Here is a 19,605-nt window from a genome sequence, read left to right as displayed (position 1 = left end):
GTTGGTTGAATGCTGGGATGGGGAACCCATGGATATGGAGGGCGAACTCTGCATGTGTCTCTGTATATTTTTCTCTATTTAATTCTGAAAGCAAATGGGCTGATGGTACTGATATTGTTATCCCAGTACGATATGGAGTTGACACAGAAATCAAGCATGTGTTCCCCGAGTAACATGCCCGGAAAAGGAAAACCAGATTTCTATCCAAAACCATCAAAATTGAGAGTCCATAGTCTTCTGACCCCTATGTGTCCCGCCTTAAAAAGAAACAAAAAATTTTACTTTTTATGGGTCACTTGGAGATCATTGACTTGTCTAAAAAAGAAGATTTAAAATACGTGACAGCGTAGTGACTCACTCAGTGATTCAGTAGAAGTAGCCCTGGCTAAGGATGAGAAGATCTGCATCAGGGCCGTGGTTTAGGTAGTTACTGAAATTCCCTGCATCTCGGCTTGTTGATGTGGAAAAATGATGATGTCTCCTATTTTGGAGGAGAGAAAGAGAGTGGCTGTGAACTCCAGTGATCAAGGGGCAGACATGTTAGAGAAAGCTGTCTACGTTATCATGGTTCCCCAGGAGAGAGAGCCGTTACAGTCTGGATACAAGATGTCTCCAAAAGCTCCTGTTAATGCAGAAATATTCAGAGGTTAAAATAATTAGATTAGATGAACGGCAACCTAATCAGTCCATCCTAGTTTGAATGAACTGAGTGGGTGATCATTTGTAGGCAGGTGAGGTATGGCTGAAGGGGGGGTCACTCTGTAGGGTGCATCTTCTCTGTGGCCCCTTCTCCACCCACGGAGCTTCCTGACGCCCCAGGAACTCAGTACCTTTCCTCCACTGGACTCTTCCACCATGTGCCTGGGAACTTTCTGGGAAAAGAAAGAAGGGATTTGTCTGCCTGGCTGCCCCTTGGCTGGCTGGGGTTGCATTATCTGGAACTGTGCAGTCAGTGGGACCCAGACAACCAGAGAGACCCATCAGGTAATTCTGAGACGATGGGAATCCAAGTAGCCTTAGCAAGGCGGACGGGCTCAGCTAAGCAGATTGGAATGCACAGCTCCTGTTAGACAGGAAAGGAAGAGATTCTAGGCTTCTGTCTTCCAGTTCTGTGGGGAAAAAAAAATGTATCCTATAATAAAGATTTGTAAATAGGGACATTTGTTTGTCCTTTGGAACTTAAATAGCTCTTTCCTAAGAATATCTGCATTTTTCCCCCCCTGAAGTCAGTAAAAGTCAAAGAGATGAATTAAATATTCATACATAAACTTTGCTGAACTTTCTGATGTATATGACTTCTTTGCAAATATATCATGCTTTGCTGAAGATGGCCTACATCATTTAGGAGAGATGGGTTAGATATACTTCCTGTGCCTCTTTCACTTACCGCTGCTCTTGAGACAACACACTTCAGTTTAAGTCTCTACTGGTTTTTCTCATTTTTTACTATGTGGACGATTATTATGGTTTAGATATAGATGAGGTATCCCCCAAAAGCTCTCCTGGGAAACAATGCGAGAAATGTTCAGAGGTGAAATGATGGGATTATCAGAGTGGTAACCTAATAAGTGGATTAATCCATTGATGGATTAACTGGGTCCATAAGAGTAGGCAGGTAGGTGTGGCTGGAGGAAGTAGGTCACTGGGGCTGTGCCTTTGGGGTTTATGCTTTGTCCCTGGTGAACTCTCACTCTGCTTCCTGGGTGCCATGAGCTGAGTAGCTGTCCTCCACCACACTCTTCCGCCATGATGTTCTCCCTCATGTTGGGTCCAGAGCTATGGAGTCAGCTGATCCTGCACGGAACCTCTGAAACTGTGAGCTAAAATAATCTTTGCCTCCTTTAAGTTGTTCTTGTGAGGTCTTTTCATCACGGTAACGAAAAGCTGACTATAACAATGATCTTATAGACATGATACACTCGGTTTTCATTAATTCAGCGATTAAATCATGAACTTTGTTCTGGCCAAAGGTGTCAGTCTCTCAGTATAACTGTCATTAACGCCATTTCAAGTTATTGACCTAAACAGTTGGAAAGCACAACCTTGATTTTTTTGTTTCAAAGAGCAAGCTTTGGTATCTGCTTGTTTTGTAGATCATGTCAGTCATTTTTTGGGTTGCTCATTAAATAAGGGATTTTTAAAAGGTGGTTTATTAATCGACATCAAGATTAGCATAGATATTACTTCTCAGCTGATAATCAGGTACAAAAAAATCATTAAAATGCAATATCAATATTTGATCCGAAATGGATCCCAGGGGGGACGTTTTACTTTAAACCAAGACGGTGAAAAGTAAAAATTTATCCACACTTTTCTACTTTGTATCTGACTCATTTTAATCCAATCTATTTTACATTTTTCTAGATATCAGTAAAATTAGACAGTCAATTAAAATTTCATGGTCCACAGTATTATCTTTAGACAGAACTGGAAGCAATACTCCAGTTAATAATCTCTCTATAAAAATAGCAATATTGCTCCAGTTTCAGCAGTAAGAAATTATAATTGCCCAATGTCCTAATTTCTTTGAGTTCAAGAAATTTAGCTCTTGTTAATCTTCTATGTCCTCAAATTGTGTGATCGGCTTTGATGGATACCAAAGGCAAATAAAAATGAGAGCCTTTCTCAATTTCTCTTCAGACTTTGGAATCCACATAGGGAGATGTGTTTTCTGCATGTGTAAGTAAATTAAGGGTTGCATGTATGTGAAATTCATTGGAGTTATAAAATAGGTGATGAATATTAACCTCTATATATTTAGTTGCTGGTGCACAGGAAGCCCAGAAAAACAAGGTCTAAACCATTCCACATTAACGTTTATGTAGTTCCTAGAATGATGCATAATTTGATGCCCAGGTACGGGGTGAAGGAGCTCTGTAGGTGAATTTGAGGCAAAGTTCTATCTTCTTGGAGTTCTATTCACAGTAGCCCATCAGGAGGGAGGGGATGGGTATAAAAACAAGCCAATGAACAGGTCGTCTGTTACTTTGTTTTTCTTCAACCCTACCTACTTCCCTGACAGTCAGAAGATTGAAACCTTGCATGTTCAATCACCCCATAAAGTCTGCCTTCAACTTATCAGTTAACCTTGAAATGTTTACATGTGCTGCTGGCTCCGTCTCTACATGCCCTATTTTCTAATGACACCAGAAATAATCTCCCTGATGTCATGTGCCTGTCAGGCACAGCTTGTTGTTCAGAATTTCAACATTTTTTACACCCATCGTGCAATTAGAGAAATAACGTGGTGCATTACACTGCTAACTATTAATTTTTCTATCAGTGGAATAGTCATATTACATCTACACATGTAAATGCCTTTAAATTCACATATTTTTTTTTTGCAGAACATTTTAAATGCAAATGTCACAATTTGTAATTTAATCATCCAAATAGAATACTAAGCGCTGGTAATTTGGGGGAAATTTTTTTCTATTCAATTATGTGAACAGTTGAAATATCCTAATTAAGGGGATATTTGAGAACAGAGACTGGAAAGAAAGAGTATTATTTTACTGAAATGTGAAATGATTATAGTGGAAGAAACAGACCCCACAAGTCAAATGTCAGAACTCCATAACACCAGAACCAAGGCAGTCCAGGAAATGATCGAAACTGGTTAGTTAAAACCACATGGCTCAGTTTTATGAGCGTTTAAGACAAGAGGCGTCAGCAGTGGCCAACACAGGAATCCAAGATAGTGGCCTAAATCATGAAGGAGAGCAAAATCCCAAATGTTAGTGTCAGCAAAGAAGGAGAATTGGACTGATGCCTGGCATTTAATTAATTTTCATGACAACTATATTATCATTGCCAAAATAAAAATTGAAACACCAAGGATTGGAAAGATTTGAGTTAGGAGAGGAATGTAAGCAGTTAAACTTAGCCCTGGGGACAGTTTTGCTACCATCAGACTCCTTTCTACAAGCCTGGCACAAAGTCCTTTGTATCCATCCATGTTGTCACCTAGGGCAGGCAGGATTCTCTGCTTGTTTGTGGCTTTATAGTGTTCCGCTGTGCATCCGGACCACATTTTCTTATATAAAATACGACAGACACACAAAGACAATATTGCATCCTCTCCCTTTATTAAATGGAATCTTAAAAAGCTGATTTCACAGAAATTGAGCTGAATGGTAGTTACCAGAGACTGGTAAGAATAGGAAGAGGTTGATAGGCAGGTTCAATGTTCTTGTGTGATAAGAGAATGAACAGGCTGGTGTTCTATGATACAGCAGATGAGTATCATTGAAAACAATGCATTCCGTGGGCTGGGGTTGTAGCTCAGTTGTAGGATACTTGCCTAGCACATGTGAGGCACTTGGTTTGATCCTCAGCACTACATCGATATAAATAAAATAAAGGTATTGTGTCCATCTACAACTTAAAAAAATGCATTTTTAAAATAATGCATTTCATATCTCAAAATGGCAAAGGATGAGGGATATGAATGTATTTCCCATAGTGGGATGGCCAAAATATAAGAAGATGGATCTGCTAATTCCCTGAGATGGTCACTACCCAAGTATACATGAATCAGACCCTCAAGCTGCATCTCAAAAACCTGTACACATGTTACGCGTCCATCATTTTTTTTTAAGCCTGATATCTACCCTTTGGAGCCCTTTGTGCCAACTGGACTCTCACAAAACATTTTCTCCTTCCCCCCATTGCTGTTATTTCCCTTGGACTTAAACAAGTGCTTACCTTGTGAGGAAAATAAATTGGTTCATTAAAACCTTGCCTATTGACTTCTGACTGGGAGTAAAGGACATTCTTAAACATGTTAAACCATTAATATCACTTAACCCCCATGACTCTGTGACAAAGGTAATATGGTATCACTATGCCACACAGGGAAAAAAAAAAAAACAACTCAGAACTTGGAATGTTCATTAGCTTGGGTCGGGTCACACAGGTATTAAACGTTGGGGCTCAGATTCAGTCACAAGTCATTTAACTCCAAAGCCTACCTTGCCACCCACTCTGTAATGACACCTTAATTGCATGAGAGAAGATGAGAAATAATTCTTAAGATTAGCATCACCATCACTGTACCACACATCAAGGCATCTGGGGTTAAAACTCTCCCAGAGCAGAGGGTACTATGGTAGGTACCAAGTCTGCCTGGAAGATCTCATAAAAGCCAAGAACCTTGAAAAGTGCCTATGTGTGCCCACACACTAACATTTCATGATATTTCAGGGAGTTATTATCGTCTCTGAAGTTCAGATGAAGAACCTTCACTATTAAACATCATTCTATGCAAATGAAATTATGCACACACACACACATATGTGTGTGTGTGTGTGTGTGTGTGTATATATATATATACACATTAAATTTTAATTTAATATATATATGTAGAAAATCAAGTTTATGCTAATCACAGTAACCATAAGCAAATTATGTTTTGGAGACCTACCGTGAAGGGATTCTTGCTATAATAAAAGCTTTGTGAGCTAAAGTGATAGCATGGTTAGGATTTAGGGTCTACACTGCCAGGTGGGTTCCTTGAAACACTTAGAGCTTCTCTCTCTACCTGTTCCCTGGCTTATAACATAGATGGAGAGCAAGAGTGAACCCAGGAGTTTGTCTCCAGGTTTCCATGAGCTGACATTTATTGCACACTGAGTAGGGGTCTGCACAGAGGCAGTCCCCAACAATAGCTCATACCCTCCTTAAATTTTAATGTCTGAGTTTCAAGATCATGGAAAAAAAAAACTATCCTGTATATTTAACACATCTTATTTCGCCCTGGCCTATTGTACTACCTAGCATATTGCTACGAACATAGTGGGGAATTGAGCAAAGATTTACTGAATAAGTGAAGAAGAAAAACATTGTTCTACTTTGCAGTTATTCATTGAAATGACTATGGAAGGACTGCGGATGTGGGTCAAGGATAGAGAGTCTGCCTAAATTTCCTAAGGTCTTGTGCCACAGATGACCTGTACCACAAACAAAAGAAAGCAAAATGATGACAACATGATTTAATATAATTAAATTTAAACATAATTTAATTATATTTAATATACTTCATTAATAAATTTAGATATAGTTAATATAATTTAAATATAATTTAAAATTTCAATTAAAAGTAATTTCAATTCAATTCACTGTTGAATATTTGGAGTCCTTTCCATAATTCCATGGGCCTCACACATTCCCATACATACTTTTGTGATCTGTGGTCTTATTGATAGTATGACCTCAACATTAAATCCTGATGGAAACATTGTATCTGCAATGTGTGATTACATTATCGCCTTCCATTTTCTTTCCTGTAAGTCTATTCCTGTTGCTAATTGTTCTTGCAATTCCTGGGTTTTATTACGAGAATGTCTTTCAGATCTTTTACGGATAGCCCAGCTTTTCTGTATCTGGGTCTTGTATTGCTTTTCAACGCCAGTGAGGCCTGTTGCAGGAAAGATAGAATATTTTCCTATCTTTCATTGTTAGGTAATGACCCAAAATCCAGATAAAGCATCTTTTTTAATATATTACAAAAGAAGAACAGAATGAAAAAAAAAATCAATCCTTATCTTTCTTGATGAATGTTACCAAATCCATCAATTAAAATCTTTCACCCAATCTTCCCTGTGCATTCTGCCTTATCTGAAAACGTCAGCTGCTTTTATTCAGTTTGATCTTTGTGGGATGTTCCTTCTTACTCCGTTTTTTTTTTTCCCTGTAAAGCAAATCCATTTGATGGCATGTAGATATCAGTGATATATTTGTTTTATCATGTTAAGTGTTTTATTGACCAATATTTAATGTTGTCATGCTATTGAAAAAATTCTTCATCATTCTTAAAATACTGGAGGTAAATGATGCATGTAACTATTCCTCACATTGACCTCTGCTAATTAAATCAAAGGGAGAATTGCATCTGGCCAGAAATCTGCTGTATACTAGAATACCTTTGTTATCTGTCGATGATAATATAATTCAATTCTTAATGCAAACCAGGACCTACGAAACTAGACATTTCAGAAATTTAATGAGACATCAAATATCTTCTACTGGAAAATACTCTAGCACAATAACAATAAAAGCCGATTACATCCCTGGAACATTCTAAAACTCAGAGGTGGTCCTTTCAGTACACTGAGAAAATTTGAAATCCTTCAGTCATGATAAACCCAACATCAGTAGCTGGTTTCATAGCAATTGTGGTTGGCTCATATTCTCTGTGTTTCAAATTGGGTAATTAATTATATTAGCTACATTTCATGTTCTACACATATTAAAAACAATGATATGTTTGCGATGCAACAAATGCTGTTTTGTTATTGTTAATGGATATGACATGCATGCAGATCATCTGGCCTGGCTTTCCTTTGAAACCAGTCATTAAAAATTAGTTTGTCGTCACTTATTTTGGTAGAATCCTGGCTACCACCAGGGCTTCTACAACTGGGTTTAAAAGGTTGCTCACTAAATTTGTAAGCCACAAAAAAATAGAAGCCTAAATTCGGGTGAATGCTTTTATTTTTCCTTTTTTTTTTCTCTCTCTCTCTCTCTTCTTATTAAAACATGTGATGATTTTGTTGTTGTTGTTGTTGCTAAATGAGTCTCAGTGCCTTCCCTGATTACAATATCACTCTGATGCTTGTTTTAGAATATTTCTCAGTTTCAGAGGAAACTTAAGAGAGATCGATCATTCTGTGAAAGATTGGAACTTCTTTCACAGATCTTGCTCCTTGGTGTACTCTGTTTTAGGAATATTTAACCCCATCTGATCCATGGATCCTTAACCTTTCTACTCTGCTGCATTTGGAGATATGCAACAATAAGCATTGTTGGGACCATACAGACCGTTCCTTCAACTTTCTAGCCCAAACAAATATTACCATAATTCCGAACCCAATTGTTTCATTGCAAGAAATGCCAAATAAGAGCAGATTCATAAATTCACAGATTAAGCAAATGACTGTGAAAATCGTTCTGCTTTTTTTCCAAAGCCAAGTTCAGCTGTCAAAAGTGAGCTGGCTTTTCAAAATGCATAGTAATTACATTTCTTGTTCGTCCATTAGCTGGGTATTATGGTACCACACAGTCATTTTGATTTTTAATGGGCACTAAAATAACAATGATAATTCACATTACAGTAAAATGATCATCGATAATTTGTCAAAATAAAAAAACTTAAGCCATGTATTCTAATATTTAGATTTAGAAATGGACGACAAGAACAAGAATGAATAGGGAAAGGAATGAACTTATCATGTATATTCATAATTTTAGTGCTATTTGAAAGTGAAAGTAAGGAGTTATGATTTATTGCTATTTAATGGCCTTTCTTCCACTAATAACATGTGTTTTTGTTTTTTTTTTAATAGAGTGTTTCTATTGGAGGACGGTAGCCTTAAGATATATAATGTTACCAGGTCGGATGCTGGATCATATACCTGTATGGCCACAAATCAATTTGGCCTTGCAAAGAGTACTGGCAGCCTCGTGGTCAAAGGTAATTTATTAATTTTACTTACATTCAAAGTATGTTGGAGATACATGTGCATGTCGTGACCCGATTACCTGTGTTGAACTTGTACCATGTGTAAAAATTCTACACCACAATTTATTTAAAGGTTCTGTTCCCATGCACTCTTTGCCAATGGGATACCATGGTAGATTGAGTACTTTGGCAATGGAAAATGTTGTCGGTGCTACACTTTGGCATAGTTAAAACCTATATCTGAATTCTTGCTGATACCGTAGTGTATGGGGCGGTGGATATTTTCATAGAAGTCAGTGACGGATCATTTTCCTTGGTTAAATGTCATTCAGAAGTTCTCATTGTGCATGAAATTTTTGCATGTGTATAAGGGTTACCTAAGACTTAACCAGATCATTTATTTATGGAACCTGAGGTATGTAAGTAGTGGAATGCAGGTTCTTCCATTGACCTGAATAAGCACCTTCTTTCCAAAGGGAAAGCATAAACTCATGGTGTTCTTAGGAGTCATTATTCGCTTCCCTTCCCAGCAAACAGATAAGCTCCAACCATTTGAGGGGGGTGAAACTGCAGGGTGTATCTTTAAGACTTTTAAACGTATCAATTCAAGCGTATCTACGAATATCACCAAGGAACATCATTTGTCTTAGAAGTGTCTTTTCGTCATTTTTTGCTGCTTTATAAAGCCAGTATGTTTACTGGAAACCATGTCACTTCTTTCATTTCTTGCCTCCCGGATGATGAAAACGACTGTCTTCATAAAACAGTTTGAGCAGCTAATTAAGCCCCCATGATTACATTCGGCCATTGGTGCTTTCTCGTCTTTTCTATTAAAAATAAATATATTCCATAGAAAGAAACTAGCGGCTCGTCTTCAACCGTCATTTAAAATGGCTTATGAAAAATAGATACCCGTCTTTATCTCTGGAAGATCCTTCTGTCAACTTGTCCCAAATATATTCTATTATGTCAACAATTGTCTGGTTCACTCTGGGGAAATGTGACTGGTGAGATTTGATGTGTCAAAACCCAACCAGGGAGGCACATTTTGGGGAAAAAAAAAAAAAAAGAAAACACTTTAGACTGTGTGGTCATGGATTTTTTTTAAAGACAGAGATGGACTCAGTGTTTCAAGATATATGCTATGGCTGATTTGAATAACTGGATATTTCTTTAGCAATATTCTGATATTATTCATATACCAAAACATGTGACTTATTTGAAGAAATAATGCATTCAATAAGGCGGGAAAGGATAAGAATTATTCCATCATTACAAATTGAAAAGATATAGGTAGTGTGCATTTATTTTATTATATAGCAGAAGTTTGAAACATGGAGGATTAAAAAAAAAAAAAGGACATTGTAGTTATATTTCCCAGGTAGAGAGAAATCTGGAGTCATTAAAATATGAAATAAGAAAGAATAAAGATATCCATAATACAGATGTATTTCCTAAAAGAAATTTTGTAGACTACTGGTGATTTATGCTTGTGTATGGTCCAGAAAACCATAGCTGGACTAATGGTTTTGCTACTAAAATAAAATAATAGGCATCATGTCACTCCAAAGGCTAAGAAGAAAACCAAAAACATTTTTTGTGTATGGAAGTGAACTGAATAAATACCACTCCTTCCCCAAATGTTTCTTAAACCTCCAGCATCATGATGCTCATTGTCTGTGAATAATTGTCGAGAGAGAAATGAAAGGCAGAGACATAAAAATTGAGTAACTTAGACGCAACTAGGCTGTGCTTTGTTCTGATGATAACAACTGTGTTCTTCACATGTGTACAATTTCCATGTTTTCTGCACCGAAAACCTAACAATACGTTTTCCTGTTTTTGAGATATCCTATAAAGAACACCACAGTCCCCATATATGGTCCTCTCTCTGCAGGAGGAAAATAGCTAAACAATATGACTTGGTTTAAAATAACCTGGCTTAACTTTCTGTTTAGTTATGGTGTCCTTCTTGGTGGGGGGGGCCTCTTGAATCCCAAGATCCCACTCTGCGTTTCTGGCCACTTTATTTGGTCTCTTCTTCTGTAGCGTTTTTAATATTCTTATGAACTCTTTTACTTATCAAGTTTTTGGTTTTTCGGTTTTTGTTCCCTTTCAGAACAGAAGCACGAAGAGGGTGGAGATTTTTTTGGCCGGCTTTTAATCAACAATAAACTCTACAATTCCTAGAACACCGTCAGGGGCCACCTGTGCCCCGTAGATATCGATTTATTGATCGAAAGGTCACCATCTCACACTGCTTGGTTCAAAGGCATAATTTCAATGCTGACATCTTTGTCTAAAATTTGACAGTTTTCCATTTTTTTTAGGACTTAAACTTCTGGAAACACTTTGCAAAAAGAGAAAGGGGGGGAAAAGAGGTCATCTCAGAAAAATTGCGAGTTTTAAATGCTTTTGATTTTCCAATTTTAAGGTTTGTAATCGTACCTTTCTAATACACCTTGAGTTCCCAGCTCTGCTGGAAATTTGAAGTTACCTTAAAACCCTAAAGACTCAGTGCAGAGAACGCACTGATGTTCTACCAGTAACACAGTGTCAGAGAGGGATGTGCATATACAAAGAAGAGGCCCATTTAATATAATGTCAATACGTACGATTATCAAGGTAGTTTCACTCCTTGTATCTAATCACAGACACGCGGTTATATTTTAACCTTCATGAAATAGCCACATGTCATTTTAAGGAATTTGGGGGTTCTATTTCTTTGTCATTGACAAAGAACCACCCTACACAATATAAACATATATACTTAATCATACAGATAGATAAATAAATAGAATAACTTCATGAGCTCAAAATGTATAGACAATATGAATAAAAACATGTTTAGAGCCAGGCGTGATTGTGCACGCCTGTAATCCCAGTGGCTCGGGAGTCTGAGGCAGGAGGATGGTGAGTTCAAGGCCAGCCTCAGCAACTTAGTGAGGTCTAAGCAACTCAGTAAGACCCTGTCTCTAAATATAATATAAAAAGAGCTGGGGATATGGCTCAGTGGTTAAATGCCCCTGGGTTCAATCCCTGCTACTAAAAACAAAAAACAAACAAAAAAAACAAAAACATGTTTACAAACTTTGCTTTAATGTTGGTCTGTGAATATAATCTGTGTGAACATCATTATGCACAATCTCTTATTGACTGCTGACTCTCATGCCCTTTCATGCAGGTACGTGGCACATATCAGTGCCAAAGAATTATTGCTTTCTAACCTACAAATCTGAAGCTTTTGTCTTGGAAGGAGTTAAAATGTCATGCATGGATTTAACCACTTTTTAAAAACTATGAAGTGCATAACCAACTGGTTTTTAAGGTGGCTTACTATTTGTGTGTGTGTGTGTGTGTGTGTGTGTGTGTGTGTGTGTTGGTGTGTTTTCTCATCTAAGATGCTCATCAGATTATCATTCCAGAGTCAAATATAATTTGTTTTCTGAATCCACCATCAGCATAGAGTGACCTTAAAGAGAATAGGGTGGTCAGGAGCCAATGAGAAATTTCAGTACCTCTGATAAAAGGATCCTCTCCTCTCTGGGATTTACTTATCAGCCTCAGTCATGCAAGAAATGTTGTTGTTAGATAACATGTAAAAAGATAATGGTTACAAGAGTAAGATACTTTCAGGCTTAGTTTTTAGCTGATATGGCTTATCTGTGTTAAGAGGATTCTGAAGCGGGTCCCCGCCCTGTATGTCGGAAAATTTCTATTTCACTAATACAGCGGGAAGAGGCAATTTTTCCTTTCAAACATCTTGAGCACAATTAGTCGCTGCCTTGCCAGCTCCTTGCAGGATGCCCAGTGTAATTTGAGGACGCGTCCCACAGGCACAGTCATGGACTCGGATGGAAAGAGAGGTTCAGGGGCTTTTGTTTTGGAAGACTTGGATCCCCATGACATTGTGCCCGTGCACTCGGAGGTATATGAAAATCACATCAAAGGGGAATTATTCGATCTGGCATTTGGAAAATTATTAAAAAGCAGAGTAGCAGCAGGCTATAAAAATGATCTTGTTTGCAGGCAACATTTGTTTTGGTCTCCCCACTGGAGAAGTTTTGGATGTTCAATTATAGGCCTCATTGCTTCAGTATTATTTTCCACTGAAATGTCGGAACTCGGAAAAGCATATCTAATGTGCAAATTAAGTTTATTGCCGCTCATTTAGTTGTTTATTCTTTGTGATAGAAGTCTTTATTATAGAAGCATACAGAAGGGCCTATCCATTTCCCCCCAGCGCTAAGAGAGTGCTCCCTGATATGGGTCTCTGCATTTGCTAAGAAATAAACCAGAGACAGGTAGATGATTTGGGATTCTGACTTCACACGCCTACAGGTGTCCAGTACAATTTCAGACAAACAAGACCTACAAACAAGACCATTGGCCTTCTGGAAAACACCAGAATGGTCTGTCATACCCCACTAATGTCTCCCGGAAAGTGTTTAACTCCAACTCCATGATTTCCTACAAAGAATAATTTTTAAAGCATTTTAATAAAACAAAAAAAGAAAAGTTTGATTTAAAAGTTACCGATGGTGCAAATTTTTTTCAAGGTGAGAAATTGCATACGGAGTTATTATTCCGGGCAGAGTGAAATTTTCTTTCCCACTCCAATAATGAAAAGAGTGCTAAGTGAATGTTGGAGACAAGAATACCAAATTCTGTAGAAATGTGGGAACAAGCTACTGAAGAGGCGATCACTGAAGCAAGCCCGCTAATATTAGTCTTATTTCCATCTGCATAAAATTGAGCTCACAGTGTCTTTAAAAAAAAAAATGGAGACTGGGTCATTTGGATTAAATTTCCAAGTATCATCACCAACTTTTTAAAAATTGTTCTTTAATGTTTATGATAGAGCATGTAGTAAACAGGAGGGGTATGAATGGATTTTAGATTTGTACTTGTTTGCTACTGTTCAAGATTTTAAAAAATATGTAAATTAAGCCTATTATTGGTTAGAGTTTACTGTGTTTTTTATTTTATTTTCTTCTTCATAAAAATAGAGAGCATCTAGGTAATGTTGATGCCAAACGAAAGAGATTAGATACCTGACAGATCACATCCTAAATGCGTAAATGCACAAGCTTTAGGATTATAACAACTGGCCCTTTAATAAAGTAGGGTGGATAAGAAAGGTTTGCTTGTTTATTGGTATTGGGGAGTGAATCCAGGGGCGCTTAACCACTGAGCCACCTCCCCAGTCCTACTTTGTATTTTATTTAGAGACACGATCTCACTGAGTTGCTTAGCACCTCACTTTTGCTAAGGCTGGCTTCGAACTTGAGATCCTCCTCCTTCAGCCTCCTCCCAAGCCTCTGGGATTACACACATGCACCAGCATGCCCATCTTAAAGGGTTTATTCTGCCTGTTATTCATTTTATAATCTGTGATTATCACCCAGTACCATTTTTTTCCGTCTTTGTCTTCTTCTTTTTTTTTTTTTTTTTTTTTTTTGGTACTGAGGATTGAAGCTAGGGGTGCTTAATCACTCAGCCACATTCCCCAGTCATTTTTATTTGTTATTTTGAGACAGGGCCTCGCTACATTGCTGAAGTTGTTCTTGAATTTCCAATCCTCTTGCCCCAGCCTCCTGAGCCACTGGGATTACAGGTGTGTGGCACCACCGCACCTGGCTCGGTTCTAAAGATATTGTTCGTTTGTAGGTGTTTGCTTAGTCTGAACAACGTGTGTCATCAAGATACTAATGACCCTCGCAGGCCCACTATATTTTCTGTCTGTGGCTCCTGAGGACTTGGATAAGCCATTAGCAAATGTTTTCAAGTACAAAAGAGGCGTGGGGTCCAAGCAGGTGGAGTGAAGAAACAAATAATTAAATGAACTGAATCCAACTTAAGTCACATTAAAAAGTTCATAAGGAAACACCATCTTTGCACCACGTCTTACACTAGAAGATGTTCTAATTAGGAATTCCTGATTCCTAATTCCATTTCCTATAAAACTACTATGATTTGTGACAGCCCAGCATAAAGTCATGGTTGGAAAGTAGTCAAGTGAACATTATCTCTTTATAAAAATATAAATAAGATGCCATAAATATGTACTCATTGCCTATTAAGGACTAACAGCTTTGAAACTGAGTAATTGGTGTATCTAATTCAATCAGCGGAAGCTGCAGGGCAGGCTCTTTCTCAATAGATGGCAGGCCCTGTTTTGATTATTTGTTCATAAAGAGGATCTGTGTTTATATTTTGCATTATTACTTTGCAGGAAAATATTTAGTGTAACCTTCCTGCCTAGACAGCATCCTGGCGTGATATTTAGACTCAAATTTGGAACAGTGGCTTCCTTAGATGAGTTCTTCATTTGTTTCTTTTTACTCTGGGGTGGATGGTAGTCTTTTAATATTTACTTTAATTTGAATATCAAAGTGGAAGATAAATGGGTAATGGTGGCTGCAGGTAAACTGGAATATATTGCCCATGATTACTTTGTGCATTGAAATTAAATTTCCTCTTGCCTCTGGTGGACTGGAATAACAATTGCCGCATGCAGATTTTAATCTCTATAAACACGTGTCTCAACAGATCATCCCACACGTGGCCAAGAGCATCTTAAACATTCTAGTCGTATGCATTTGAGGTCCATTTCCACTTTGCCATGAGCAGAGAAAGACAGACTCCGTCATATCGATTTCCTTATTTGTTTGTTTATCTGTGTCCACATTTTATTTTGGATATTAGCTTTGAATTTCCTGGGTTGGCTTTCTCCTGTTCTTCGGTTTGTTTGCTTAGTGTTCTGTGGACTTAAACATCCCCCAAGTCTGTCTCTGTTATCTCCCTACAGTATCAAACTGCTCTTGGCTGTTAAAGCCCTGTTACTTAAAAACAAAAACAAACAAAAAAACCAGAAAACATACTTTTCTCTTTTTAAAAAATCCCCTTATTTTGATAGTTTAAATCATCCAATGGGTTTTGTAAAAGTAATTCAAGAGAAAAGCTTTCATGTTTGAAAAAGTCTCGATTCTGTGCTTACGTGTGATGGATGGATTAGCAGGAAATAGAATTCCAGATTAGAAATCATTACTCCTGGGCTGGGGCTGTAGCTCAGTGGTAGAGCGCTTGCCTAGCACATGTCAGGCACTGGGTTCAATCCTCAGCACTGCATATAAATAAAATAAAGATGTTGTGTCCACCAAAAACTGAAAAATAAATATTAAAAAATTCTCTCTCTCTCTCTCAAAAAAAAAAAAGAATTTGTTTTTTTTAAAGAAATTATGACTCCTTAGAAATTTAGAGATGTTGCTCTGCCCCAAAAATTGAAACCATTTTGTTATATGATGTGCTTTTCATCACATCTTTTCTCTCTTTCTCTAGAAGCCAGTTTTCACCCATATTCCACAAACTCAGGGTGGCGTGCCATGGTTTCAGTCTATTTCTGACAGTTAGCTTGGGCATCTGATGGGTTTTGTCACCCTAGAATTTCTGATACTCTGGTCCTAGATTATCTTCTTGCATAATTTAATATTTTACCTCATTCCATTTTCTGAAAGCCTTGTTACATAAATGTTAGATTTTCCTGTAGTATCACTCTGGTTAATATATATATTTGAATGTGTATAATATACATGGATGTAAATGTCCATATATATATATATATATATATATATATATGTACACACACACACATACACATATGTTCACACACACACACACATATATATATATATACATATATATAAATTGCTTTCTTCCTTCCTAGTATGCATTTCATAGCCCTGTGGGTCCCAAATTTCTAGGAGATTTCCTCAACTTTATCTTGCAGAACACTTATTGAATTTCTTGCTCTTCTAGGTTTTAAAGTTGTTTCCAAGTGTCCTTTGACTTTACGACCGATCCTTCATGTAATATCTTGCTCTTTTTTTTTCTCTCTCTTTCTCTGAAAATATTGCTTATGGAATTTTTTTCTGGTTTATTTTCCCTGAATGATTTCTATTTCCCCAGACTGCCTTCCTGCCTTTGTTCCATCCCCTGTTCTTTATTAAGACTCATACAGAGAGGTACCTTGTGAATTTTACTTGTTGACTCATAGCTAAGCAGAGGGCACTAAAAAAAATCTTATGAAGGCTCTGATCAAGTTTGGGGTTTATTGATTTATTTCGTGTCATGCTAAAATGACTTGGCTGGGCTCTTTCCTCAGGAAACTCCTAAGGTAACTATGTTGAGATATTTTCTCTTAGGCTCATTGGTTACTAAGATCACAGTCCACCATTTTCTGCTTGGAGAACAAAGGCCCAGTTTCAAATGTTCTTGAAGCTGAATGGAGTTGCAAGGCCAGGGCCCTGATGTTCCAGGGTAAAGGTTTCCATTTCCCTACTTGCAGTATGATTTCCCCACCCTCCATTGTGTTTGGTGGCTAACCGTTCAGATACCCTGTTTCTTGTCCTGTTTCAGTCAGCTTTCTGTTACTATAACAGAATGCCTGTGATTGTTAACTTATAAAGAGAAAATGCATGTTTTGGCTCACAGTTTTAGAGGTCCCAGTTCATGGATGAGTAGAGACCTCTCAGACTGTGCTAGGGAAGCCAGGTGGCAATGGTATGAAAGAGGTGGTAGAGGAAGCTTCTCACCTTGTAGCCGGAAAACAAAAGGGAGGAAGGGGAAGGGGCTGAGATCCTGCCTCCCTTTCAAGAGAGTGTTCCCAGTAAGCTGCAGACTTCTCACCAGACCTCCTAAAGCTTCCACCAACTCACAGGGGTGCCACCCTGGAGAACAAGCGTCCAACACAGGAAGATTTGGGGAACACGCACCCAACTCTATCAGATCCTTTCAGGAGTATAGCTTGCCCATCTCCTGATGATATAGAACCTTTTAGAGATCAAATAGCCCCCTGTCTCTAAATCCCATCAGAGCAATTGACACAATAAAGAGTTCTCTTCTTACATAGGACCAAACCCACTGCAAACTCAGTTTTAACTCATTCACATTCATTTAGTTCCTGAAATTTTCTTTTTTTTTTTTTAAATTTTTTTTTTTCTCTCTCTGTCCGTTTTGGTGAATTGATGTCAAGGAAAGCTTTCATTGTGTCACCATTTAGTGTATATTTATGCCATTTAGTGTATATTTATGAGGAGCTGAAAGTAAACACTGCAATCGATCATGTTCTTCCAAATATGGCACATGCTGCTTTTGATCGTGAGATCGTTTTCTCGTCTTCCACTTGTGTCCTGGATCGGAATCTCTCGCTCAGCAATACCCCTCCGCTGCTTCCTTCCCCAGGGCAGACATTCCCCCACATCACAAAACAAAAAGTCAAGATGCTTTCAAAAAGCAAAGTCTGAGGAAGTCAGGCACGCGGTGGTGCCTTCCTGTCATCCCAGTGGCTCGGGAGGCTGAGGCAGGAGGATTGCAAGTTCAAAGCCAGCCTTGGCAAAATCAAGGTGCTGAGCAAATCCTGGAGACCCCGTCTAAAATAGGGCTGAGGATGTGGCTCAGTGCCCCTGGGTTCCATCTCTGGTACCGAAACCAGAAGGCCAAGTCTGAATCACAAAATGAAGATGTACAGATTTAAGACGGGCCACACAATGCTCAGATGCATATATACGTATACATATAATATACCCAGACACACAGTGAAATGATTACTATAGCCAAAGAAATTAACATCTTCCTCTCCTCCCGTAGTTTCCTCTCTTGTGGGTGTTTGTGGAATGAATGAATTTCTAGCATACAGTGCAGTGTTATTAACCTCAGCCATCATACGGTCTACTGTATCTCTGGACCTATTCATGTTATATAACTATCACTTGTGCCTTTTGACCCATACCTCCCAAACCCTCATCTCCTTATTCTTGGGAATCACCCAATTACTTTCTGTTTCTATGAACTTGATATTTTTGTTTTGTTTTGTTTTTTAGATTTCCCACCTAATTCAATCCATGCTTCGTTTTTCTATTTATGTCTGTCTTATTTCACGTAATTTTCATCTGGGTTTATCTATTTTGTCACAGATGACTGTACTTTCTTTTATTAAGGCTGAACAACACATCATGGTATATATATATATATATATATCCCACATTTTTTATCCATTCAAAAATGATGGGCACTTAGGTTTTTTCTATATCTTGACTGTTATAAATAATGCGACAGTGAGTGTGGGAGTGTAGATAATCTTCCACACAGTGATTTCACTTCTTTGGGGTCTATATCTATAATGAGGATTGCAGCATCATGTGGAAATTCTATTTTTTTTTTAAATTTCTGAGCCGCCATCTTGTTTTCCATAATGGAAATACCAGTTAGTATTCCCACCAGCAGTATACAAGTCTTCCCTTTTCTCCTCAGCCTTGCCAACTCTTACCTTTTATCTTTTTGGTAATAGCCATCCTGATAGGTATGAGGTTTGATTTACAATCCCCTGGTGATTGGTGATGTTCAGTGTTGGGGGGTCATTGTTTTGTTTTCTTTTTGCAGTGTTGGGGATGAAATCCAGGGCTCCATGTATGCCAGGCTAGTGCTGTATGTACCACTCAATCACATTCCCAGCCCTTACCTGGTGATTTCAATCATCTTTACATACACCTGTTGGTCATCTTCTTTGGAAATGTAAACACTTTTCAATCTGTCCTAAAATAAATGCTTCTACCTCAGTTCTTAGATTTAGAAGAAATACTGTCCTGATGGGAATCATATAGACAGGAGAAATAAATAGCAATTGGAAAAGGTTGGCCTATCACCGTGTTAATGTGTACCACAATTGGAGATTCTGGGGAATTAGGAAGAGGACCAAATCTCTAAAGTATTTATTTATAGCCTTCATAAGTTAGATAGTGAGAGAAAATATCAGAGAAGTTTTGTCACCTGTTTGAAGTACTATTTATATCCTAGTTTACTTTTTATCGGTATCTTAGCAACATTTCCTATAATGTCATAGAGTAACAAAGGCAGAACCTCTTTGTAAAGAGGAAGAAGAGTTTGATTATTTGTCACATGCATTTCTCCATCCTATGAAAGCAGTTGACAACTTCTGAATCATTTTAACAGTTGTTATCTTGGAAATTGACACTAAAAGATTATGATTCACAGATGAAGATTTTAGTCAAGTTGAAGGTACAAAAGAAAAACCAAATAAAGCTCTGAGAAGAGTAGTACGGTGTGTATGGTCAGATGAGACCAGA

General features: G+C 37.8%; 1 protein-coding gene across 1 annotated transcript in view; it reads left to right on the top strand.

Moving 5' to 3' along the window:
* LOC143385574 (contactin-6) overlaps positions 1 to 19,605 on the top strand; it is a 160,542-nt gene that overhangs the window by 108,390 nt on the left and 32,547 nt on the right. Inside the window, exon 10 of the mRNA XM_076841033.1 lies at positions 8,346 to 8,473. Coding sequence (XP_076697148.1) covers positions 8,346 to 8,473 — 128 coding nt within the window. The remainder of the gene's footprint in view (positions 1 to 8,345; positions 8,474 to 19,605) is intronic.

The sequence above is a fragment of the Callospermophilus lateralis genome, chromosome 20 (genome assembly GCF_048772815.1).
Source record: "Callospermophilus lateralis isolate mCalLat2 chromosome 20, mCalLat2.hap1, whole genome shotgun sequence".
NCBI lineage: Eukaryota > Metazoa > Chordata > Mammalia > Rodentia > Sciuridae > Callospermophilus > Callospermophilus lateralis.
Note: the sequence above shows the minus strand (reverse complement) of the source record. Positions and strands in the feature narration are given on the sequence as shown.